The sequence below is a fragment of the Capra hircus genome, chromosome 7 (genome assembly GCF_001704415.2).
Source record: "Capra hircus breed San Clemente chromosome 7, ASM170441v1, whole genome shotgun sequence".
NCBI lineage: Eukaryota > Metazoa > Chordata > Mammalia > Artiodactyla > Bovidae > Capra > Capra hircus.
In genome coordinates, this window is record NC_030814.1 from 101444351 (window position 1) to 101455571 (window position 11221).

At 39.0% G+C, this 11221-nt stretch overlaps 1 protein-coding gene across 1 annotated transcript; it reads left to right on the plus strand.

Annotated features, from left to right (window-relative positions):
• LOC102182293 (olfactory receptor 10H1-like) lies at positions 367 to 1299 on the plus strand. Its single transcript, XM_013964930.2, has one exon. It carries the CDS (start codon positions 367 to 369, stop codon positions 1297 to 1299), a length of 933 nt encoding a protein of 310 aa, XP_013820384.2.

Sequence of the window (11221 nt, forward strand, 5' to 3'; positions counted from 1 at the left end):
TGGAGTGGGTTGCCATGCTCTCCTCCAGGGTATCTTCCCAACCCGGGAACTGAACCCAGGTCTCCTGCATTGCAGGCAGATTCTTTACCATCTGAGCAATCAGGAAAGCCCAAGAATACTGGAGTGGGTAGCCTAACCCTTCTTTAGACAGTGATAAAAACAGCACACACACCCTCCTCCCCCACAATATTGATGAGAAGATTAAATCAGAGGAGGCACAGAGTAGAAATTCAGCCAAGGTCACCTGTCATTTATCAGGATCAGGAGCAGTCCCTGGGGCAGAGCCAGGAATGATGGAAGCTGAAGACCTCCTTCCACCCACTAGCTGACCTCTCCATGTCACACCTCACTTCAGGAACAGCCCCCATGCAGGGAGCCAACTTCTCATCAGCAGCTGAATTCATCCTCATCGGCTTCTCCACCTTCCCCCACCTTCAGCTGATGTTCTTCCTGCTCTTCCTGCTGATGTACCTGTTCACGCTGCTGGGGAACCTGCTCATCATGGCCACCGTCTGGAGGGAGCACAGCCTCCACACACCCATGTACCTTTTCCTGTGTGCCCTCTCCATCTCTGAGATCCTCTACACCTTTGCTGTCATTCCGCGCATGCTGGCTGACCTGCTCTCCACTGACCACTCCATTGCTTTGAGAGCCTGTGCCAGCCAGATGTTCTTCTCCTTCATGTTTGGCTTCACCCACTCCTTCCTGCTCACCGTCATGGGCTATGACCGCTACGTGGCCATCTGCCACCCCCTGTGGTACAATGTGCTCATGAGCCCCCGAGGCTGCGCCTGCCTGGTGGCCTGGTCCTGGGCTGGAGGCTCAGTCATTGGCTTGGTCGTGACAGTAGCCATTTTCCAACTAACTTTCTGTGGATCTAATGAGATCCATCATTTTGTTTGCCATGTGCAGGCTCTTCTGAAGTTGGCCTGTGGAGAAAATGTCTCCATTCTGGCCACGGGCTTAGGACTTGTGTGTATTACCGCCCTGTTGGGCTGCTGTCTCCTCATCCTCCTGTCTTATGCCTTCATCGTGGCCACCATCTTGAGGATCCCTTCAGCTGAGGGCCGGCACAAAGCCTTCTCCACATGTGTGTCCCACCTCACCGTGGTGATAGAGCACTATGGCTTTGCTTCTGTCATCTACCTCAAGCCCAAGGGTCCCCAGTCTCTGGAAATAGACACCTTGATGGGCATCACCTACACGGTCCTCACTCCCTTCCTGAGCCCCATCATCTTCAGTCTCAGGAACAAGGAGCTGAAGATTGCCATGAAGAAGACCTTCCTCAGCAAACTCTAGCCAGAAAAAAAAAAGTGATTATCTGGGAGGAATTCCTTGGAAATAGTTAAATCAGGTTACCGGAGGCTACTGTTAGAGATGGCGCCCTGTAAGCACGTAATAGCCTATATTTGCCTAATGCTGTATGGTTTATAGGACTCTTGTAGGCAACATTCAAATGTCTGCAAATTGGTTAAACATCATTCTCCATATATTCTTGGTTGAAAGATGTATGTGATGACAACACTGAGAAAGTCAGATTCATTCATTCCTATTTCTTGCACAACACTTTGTCAGGTAGCATTAAACCTGGAATTTGTTCTTCTGCCAGAAACCAGGGTGATCTAATTACTCCCATCACCATAAACCCAATTGCTAAGAGAAAAGTGATAACTTACAGTGAATAATGTTGGATTCGTGATCTCTGAAGAAGAAGATATAGCTTTGGGGACCAGGCTTGATCACTCAGAGTTTTTGTGTGGCAGAAGTTTTATTACAGTGAAAAGGGACAGAAAACGCTTCTGACATAGACACCAGAAGGGGAATGGAGAGTGTCCCACTTGCTAGTCTTATCAAGGCCTTATATACTTTTATTAGAGCCACTACCACAACGTAAGTTATCTTGTCATCTTAAGATAACAAGATTAATCACAAGGTTCTTGTTAGAAAGGAGAAACATGTCCTCCAATAGTTGTCTATTGTTGTTATATAATCATTAGTACAGAGCATAAGGAAAAAGATACCTTTGAGCAAGATGTGTTATTTTGTTGTATAATCATTAGCTCTGGGCTTAAAGAAAGTTAGTCTTAAAGACTGTTGTCATAACAACTCAGAATTTAAGAAGAAATGTCTTATGTGACTAAGATCAGGTAATGTAGAAAAAAAAGTCTGTCCCTTTTTCCTTCTTGAGAGACCCATACCCCTTTCTCCTCCTTGGGGACCCTGGACTTCTTATCAACCTACCCTAGACTTCTTATCAACTCTGTCAAAAGGAATAGGTCAAGCCTCCACCCTCCCCTGGGCAGCGACATATTGCCACAACACAAATTTTGTGAGGCTACAAAAGTCTAAGCCAGATTACAGTAGAGGAAAGCAAAACACCCCTGAATTTTAACATTGCATGGATCCATGCAGTAGCAGTTAGAAACAGTAATAAGCAGCCTCAGAAAAAGTCAGGGAACCACCACATTTCAAATGTGAATCTTGAGCAGCTGTAGAGAAAAGTCTCCAGAGTTGAATTAAGGAAAAAGTCCCACCATAAGAAATCGCTCTCTCTGTGAGAGAGTGGCATTGCACACAAGTCAGTGTGGAACTGTTTGTTGAACAATGATGAGTGCAGAGCCCAGGATTAAATTTATTCCTTAGTCACAATGTGTAATGATCCCTTGGGTGTGAGGGGAAGATTTAAAGTTGACCACACATAATAGTACTTATAATTTGTTGAAAGCATGTGTACTCAAGAGAATGACAAATACAGTATAATATCTCTTATAAATGGAATCTGAAAAAGATAAACTCATAAAAAACAGAGAGTGGAATGTTGATTACCAGGGAATGAGGGGTGTTGGGGAGATGTTGTTTAAGGGCACAAACTTGCAACCAGTAGATCAATCAGAAGATAAATAAGCTCTGGGGGTCTAAAGTACAGCACAGTGATCATAGACAATAATAATGTATTAGAAATTTCAAAGTTGCTAAGACTCTAGATCTTAATTGTTCCACTACAAAAAGTTATGATAATTATGTGATATTAGAGATGTGTTGGTTAACACTGCAGTGATAATCATATTGTGATAAATAAATGTATCAAATCATACTGTATACCATAGACTTACTTGATGTTATCTGTCAATCATATCTCAATGTTTAAAAAAGTTTCATTGGCAAATTGTTTTGGAATATGAATTTTTACAGCTATTTAAAATAACAATTTATAACACTTAATGGACACTAGGTTATGGTGTTATTGCTACACACAACAACAAGCATGAACCACAAATGTGTGGTCAGTTCAGTTCAGTTCAATCGCTCAGTCGTGTCTGACTCTTTGCGACCCCATGAATTTCAGCACGCCAGGCCTCCCTGTCCATCACCAACTCCCGGAGTTCACTCAGACTCATGTCCATTAAGTCCGTGACGCCATCCAGCCATATCATCCTCTGTCGTCCCCTTCTCCTCCTGCCTCCAATCCCTCCAAGCATCAGAGTCTTTTCCAATGAGTCAACTCTTCACATGAGGTGTCCAAGGTACTGGAGTTTCAGCTTTAGCATCATTCCTTCCAAAGAAATCCCAGGGCTGATCTCCTTCAGAATGGATTGGTTGGGTCTCCTTGCAGTCCAGGGGACTCTCAAGAGTCTTCTCCAACACCACAGTTCAAAAGCATCAATTCTTAAGCACTCAGCTTTCTTCACAGTCCAACTCTCACATCCATACATGACCACAGGAAAAACCGTAGCCTTGACTAGATGGGCCTTAGTCGGCAAAGTAATGTCTCTGCTTTTCAATATGCTATCTAGGTTGGTCATAACTTTTCTTCCAAGGAGTAAGCGTCTTTTAATTTCATGGCTGCAACCACCATCTGCAGTCATGTCCAAACAGGGTGTAGCCCACCAGGCTCCTCTGCCCATGGAATTTTCCAGGCAAGAATGCTGGAGTGTGTTGCCATTTTCTACTTCAGGGGATCTTCCTGACCCAGGGATCGAACTCACATCCCCTGTGTCTCCTGCATTGGCAGGCATGTTCTTTACCATTGTGCCATCTGGGAAGTCCATGTACACAATAACAAAATAGAGTTGAAATGCATAAGCAATAAATTAATCAAATTAGCCAAAGTTAAAAAAAATGAGTATTCATGTTTAAGTTGAAGTGTAACTATACATCATTTATCTCAAATCTACATTCAGTCTTTCTCCATAAGTTGAACCTCTGTTTAATAATTATTTGAGGTCTCCTGTGTGCCAAATCCTGTTCTAGTTTTGGGAGAATAGAGATGGGTTTATTGCTAGCCCCAGTCTTTGAAGAGTTCCCATGATCCGTGGTGGAAAGACACACAGAGAAATGTCAGGGCTCTCACCAAGATATGGACCAGATGCTAAGAACCACCAAAAGGGGCATGACTCTGCAGCTTGGGAGCATCAGCCAGGTCTTCCCTCATTCCTGTACTCCAGCGGCTCTCACCAGTGCTTCCAGAGGATGCTTAGTTCTGTAGGGAAGGTTTTGTAGACATTTTTGGTTGTTACAACCAAAGGAGGAGGAAATGTGCTATAATATCTAGTGGGTAAAGGTAAGGGATGCTGCTCAGCGCCCTACAATGCACAAAACAGACCCCACTGCAAAGAATGAGGCAGTCCCAAATGTCAATAGTGCCAAGTAATAAACCCTGACATAATACTTAACAAACATTTATTGAGCACCCACTGTGTGTGTTAAAGACTTTTTTAGATGCTACAGGGGATCCATCGTTGAAGTATTTAGATGTGACCCTGATTCCAGTGTTCAAGAAAGCAAACAGTAGTGGAGAGATAAAGATGTGACTATTTTTTAAAAAATCACACTAATTAATATACATGATCTATTGTGATTAAAAGGTACAAGGAAAAGAAAGAAGTCACTATGAGGGCTTAGTATGGGAAATTTAGGGAAGACTTTCTTGAGGAGGTGACATTTAAGGTCAGACTCAAGGATGTGTAGAATATGCCAGAGGAAGGGTATTCCAGGTAGAATCAACAGCATGTGCAAAGTCCCTGATGTCTGAGCATGCTTGGTTTTTTCCAGGAATAGCCAGGAAGTTAGAAAAGCTGGAGAGCTGGGGAGGGCTGGGATATAATGTTGAAGATGAAGCATGATCTCTTGACCACAGGAGAGTTTATACTGTGTCCCAGGGGTATAAGCAGACAGGTCATTTTTCAAGTGATCCCTTCTCTTCAACTTTTTGGGGTAGTTTGAGAAGGATACATATTAGCTCTTCTTTATATGTTTGATTGAATTTTCCTGTGAATCTGTCCGGTCCTAGGCTTTTGTTTGCTGAGCAACCGTTAGGTCAATAATGAAAACAAAAGAGAATGTTTAAAAATATTGGAAGACAGAAAAATGGATATGCAACATACCAAAACTTGGGATACAGCAAAAGTAGTTCAAAGAGGAAAGTTTATTTTGATAAACATCTATGTTAAGAAGAAAACAGAGACTCTCAAATAAAGAAATTAATTTTCAATCTCAAGGAATTAGAAAAAGAAGAACAAAGGCTAAAGTTAGTAGAAAGAAGGAAATAAAACAGGTAAAGTCGTGTCTGACTCTTCGCGACCCAGTGGACTGCAGCCTACCAGGCTCCTCCGTCCATGGGATTTTCCAGGCAAGAGTACTGGAGTGAGGTGCCATTGCCTTCTCCAACTAATTGACTAGTTAGTAGAAAGAAGGAAATAAAACAGGTAAAAGCAGAAGTAAAATACAGACTGGATGAGGGGCCTGGTGGCATTCTGAGTTTTAAGACATTCCTTTCTTTCATTACCAGACTGCTAGTGACTATATAACATCCAGCTGAAGACTAGCAGGGGGGTACTCTTTCTGCCCCCTTCTGATGCCTATGTCAGAAGCTTTCTCTCTCTCCTTTATGCTTTAACAAAACTTTATTACACAAAAGCTCTGAGCGATCAAGCCTCATCTCTGGCCTCGGATTGAATTTTTCTCCTCCGGAGGCCAAGAATCTCGGTGTCTTTTTCTGAGTCAACAACAACCTTTCAAACATTGGTAATTATTGGAGAAATACAAATCAAAACTATAATGAGGCATCACCTCAGGCCAGTCAGAATGACCATCATCAAAAAGGCTATAAACAATAAATACTGGAGAGAGTGTGGAAAAAAGGCTTCCCTCCTACATCGTTGGCAGGAATGTAATTTGGTACAGCCACTATGAAAGTTTCTTTAAAAATTAAAATAGAGTTACCATCTGATACAGCAATCCCACTCGGGCATATACATAGAGAAAATCACAATTAGAAAATGTATATGCACCCCAATGTTCATTGTTTGCAATAGCCAGGACATGGAAGCAACCTAAATGTCCATTGACAGAAGAGTGGTAAAGAAGATGTGTATATATTCTTATATATATATATATATATTTATATATATATATATATATATATATACACACACACACACACACACACATATATGTATCCTTTATATATATGAAGGAATATTGCTCTATCATAAAAAAGAATGAAATAATGCCATTTTCAGAAACATGGATGGAACTAGAGATTATCATAGTAAGTGAAGTAAGTCAGACAGAGAAAGATAAATATTCATGATAATATTCATATGTAGAATCTAATTTTAAAAGTGATATATAGTTTCTGGTCTTACGTTTAGATCTTTAATCCATTTTGAGTTTATTATTTTGTATGGTGTTAGAAAGTGATCTAGTTTCATTCTTTTATAAGTGGTTGACCAGTTTTCCCAGCACCACTTGTTAAGGAGATTGTCTTTAATCCATTGTATATTCTTGCCTCCTTTGTCAAAGATAGGGTGTCCATAGGTGTATGGATTTATCTCTGGGCTTTCTATTTTGTTCCATTGATCTATATTTCTGTCTTTGTGCCAGTACCATACTGTCTTGATGACTGTGGCTTTGTAGTAGAGCCTGAAGTGAGGCAGGTTGATTCTTCCAGTTCCATTCTTCTTTCTCAAGATTGCTTTGGCTATTTGAGGTTTTTTGTGTTTCCATACAAACTGTGAAATTATTTGTTCTAGCTCTGTGAAAAATACCGCTGGTAGCTTGATAGGGATTGCATTGAATCTGTAGATTGCTTTGGGTAGTATACTCATTTTCACTGTATTGATTCTTCTGATACATGAACATGGTATATTTCTCAATCTATTAGTGTCCTCTGATTTCTTTCATCAGTGTTTTATAATTTTGTATATATAGGTCTTTAGTTTCTTTAGGTAGATATATTCCTAAGTATGTTATTCTTTTCGTTGCAATGGTGAATGGAATTGTTTCCTTAATTTCTTTCTCTACTTTCTCATTATTAGTGTATAGGAATGCAAGGGATTTCTGTGTGTTGATTTCGTATCATGCAACTTTACTATATTCATTGATTAGCTCTAGTAATTTTCTGGTGGAGTCTTTAGGGTTTTCTATGTAGAGGATCATGTTATCTGCAAACAGTGAAAGTTTTACTCCTTCTTTTCCAATTTGGATTCCTTTTATTTATTTATTTATTTTTCTGCTCTGATTGCTGTGGCCAAAACTTCCAGAACTATGTTGAATAGTAGCAGTGAAAGTGGGCACCCTTGTCTTGTTCCTGACTTTAGGGGAAATGCGTTCAATTTTTCACCATTGAGGATAATGTTTGCTGTGGGTTTGTCATATATAGCTTTTATTACGTTGAGGTATGTTCCTTCTATTCCTGCTTTCTGGAGAGTTTTTATCATAAATGGATGTTGAATTTTGTCAAAGGCCTTCTCTGCATCTATTGAGATAATCATATGGCTGTTATTTTTCAATTTGTTAATGTGGTGAATTACATTGATTGATTTGCAGATATTGAAGTATCTTTGCATCCCTGGGATAAAGCCCACTTGGTCATGGTGTATGATCTTTTTAATATGTTGTTGGATTCCAATTGCTAGAATTTTGTTAAGGATTTTTGCATCTATGTTCATCAGTGATATTGGCCTGTAGTTTTCTTTTTTGTGACATCTTTGTCAGGTTTTGGTATTAGAGTGATGGTGGCCTTATAGAATGAGTTTGGAAGTTTGGCTTCCTCTGCAATTTTCTGGAAGAGTTTGAGTAGGATAGGTGTTAGCTCTTCTCGAAATTTTTGGTAGAATTCAGCTGTGAAACCGTCTGGACCTGGGCTTTTGTTTGCTGGAAGATTTCTGATTACAGTTTCAATTTCCGTGCTTGTGATGAGTCTGTTAAGATTTTCTATTTCTTCCTGGTTCAGTTTTGGAAAGTTGTACTTTTCTAAGAATTTGTCCATTTCGTCCACATTGTCCATCTTATTGGCATATAATTGCTGATAATAGTCTCATGATCCTTTGTATTTCTGTGTTGTCTGCTGTGATCTCTCCATTTTCATTTCTAATTTTGTTGATTTGATTTTTCTCCCTTTGTGTCTTGGTGAGTCTGGCTAGTGGTTTGTCAATTTTATTTATCTTTTCAAAGAACCAGTTTTTGGCTTTGTTGATTTTTGCTATGGTCTCTTTTTTTCTTTTGCATTTATTTTTGCCCTAATTTTAAAGATTTCTTTCCTTCTACTAACTCTGGGGTTCTCCATTTCTTCCTTTTCTAGCTGCTTTAGGTGTAGAGTTAGGTTATTTATTTGACTTTTTTCTTGTTTCTTGAGGTATGCCTGTATTGCTATGAGCTTTCCTCTTAGCATTGCTTTTATAGTGTCCCACAGGTTTGGGGCTGTTGTGTTTTCATTTTCATTAGTTTCTATGCATATTTTGATTTCTTTTTTGATTTCTTCTGTGATTTGTTGGTTATTCAGAAGTGTGTTGTTCAGCTTCCAAATATTGGAATTGTTAATAGTTTTTCTCCTGTAATTGAGATCTAATCTTAATGTATTATGGTCAGAAAAGATGCTTGGAATGATTTCAATTTTTTTGAATTTATCAAGGTTAGATTTATGGCCCAGGATGTGATCTCTCCTGGAGAAGGTTCCATTAGCACTTGAGAAAAAGGTGAAATTCATTGTTTTGGGGTGAAATGTCCTGTAGATATCAGTTAGATCTAACTGGCCTATTATAAATCACAGCAGGAGCCTCTATGATCCACCTATAAGAATACTGGAAATAAAAGTAAAAATAAACAAACGGGATCTAATTAAAATTAAAAGCTTCTGCACAACAAAGGAAACTATAAGCAAGGTGAAAAGGCAGCTTTCGGAATTAGAGAAAATAATAGCAAATGAAGCAACTAACAAACAACTAATCTCAAAAATATACAAGCAACTTATGCAACTCAATTCCAGAAAAATAAACGACCCAATCAAAAAATGGGTCAAAGAACTAAATAGACATTTCTCCAAAGAAGACATACAGATGGCTAACAAACACATGAAAAGATGCTCAACATCACTTATTATCAGAGAAATGCAAATCAAAACCACAATGAGGTACCATTTCACACCAGTCAGAATGACAGTGATCCAAAAGTCTACAAGCAATAAATGCTGGAGAGGGTGTGGAGAAAAGGGAACCCTCTTACACTGTTGGTGGGAATGCAAACTAGTACAGCCACTATGGAGAACAGCGTGGAGATTCCTTAAAAAATTGCAAATAGAACTGCCTAATGACCCAGCAATCCCACTGCTGGGCATACACACCGAAGAAACCAGAATTGAAAGAGACACGTGTACCTCAATGTTCATTGCAGCACTGTTTATAATAGCCAGAACATGAGAGCAACCTAGATGTCCATCAGCAGATGAATGGATAAGAAAGCTGTGGTACATATACACAATGGAGTATTCCTCAGCTATTAAAAAGAATACATTTGAATCAGTTCTAATGAGGTGGATGAAACTGGAGCCTATTATACAGAGTGAAGTAAGCCAGAAAGAAAAACACCAATACTGCATACTAACACATATATATGGAATTTAGAAAGATGGTAGTGATAACCCTGTATGTGAGACAGCAAAAGAGACACAGATATTTAGAATGGACTTTCGGACTCTGTGGGAGAGGGAGAGGGTGGGATGATTTGGGAGAATGGCATTGAAACATGTATACTATCATGTAAGAAACGAATTGCCAGTCTATATTCGATACAGGATACAGGATGCTTGGGGCTGGTGCACGGGGGGTGATCCAGAGAGATGATATGGGGTGGGAGGTGGGAGGGGGGTTCAGGATTGGGAACTCATGTACACCCGTGGCTGATTCATGTCAATATGTGGCAAAACCAATACAGTATTATAAAGCAAAATAAAGTAAAAATAAAAATTTTTTTAAAGTTAAATAAAATATTGTTTTATTGTTGTTTCCTGAAAAAAAGTAAATAAAAGTGATATAAATGAACTTATTTAGAAAAAAGAAACAGACTCTGAGCCTTTGAAAAGAAGCTACAGTTACTGAAGGAGAAACATGATGGGGAGGGATAAGCTATGAATTTAGGAGTAACATATAGACAATACTATATGTAAAATAGATAACTTACAAGGACCTATTGTATAGCACAGGGAATTCTCTCTACTCAATATTCTGTAATAACCTATAATGAAAAGAATTTGAAAAGGAATGAATATATGTATATGTTATAACATGAATCAATATGCTGCTCACTTGAAACTAATGCAACACTGTAAATCAACTATACACCAATAAAAATTTTAAAAAAAGACAAAAGTAACAAAACACTAGACACAGTGCTTCATATATGAAAAAGGCACAGTCCTGGTAGCATTTCTTATTATCTTCAGGTTATTCTAGCTTTTTTTTTTTTTAATTTGGGAGGATGGGGAAATAAAATCTTCTTTTACTAATCCATTAAAGAAGAGTCAGCTGCATCAGGGTCCTGACACATCCATGTGGTGCTCTCCACCTGCCTATAGATAAATAATACATTCTTAGGCAAAAATAATGGGATAAGTTCATCTCACTGGGCACAAAGATATATGCACCCCAATATACACTGCAACACTATCTATAGTAGCCAGGACATGGAAGCAACCTAGATATCCATTAACAGATGAATGGATAGATGTGGTGCATATCTACAATGGAATATTACTCAGCCATAAAAAGGAACAAAAGTAAGTCAGTTGAACTGAGGATGAACCTAGAGTCTGTCTTTTATTTTTAACAAGATTTTTTTTTAATTTGTATATAGTTGATTTACAGTGCTGCATTAATTTCAAGTGTATATCATATTGATTCAGTTATACATGTACATATATTCATTCCTTTTCAGGCACAGACTG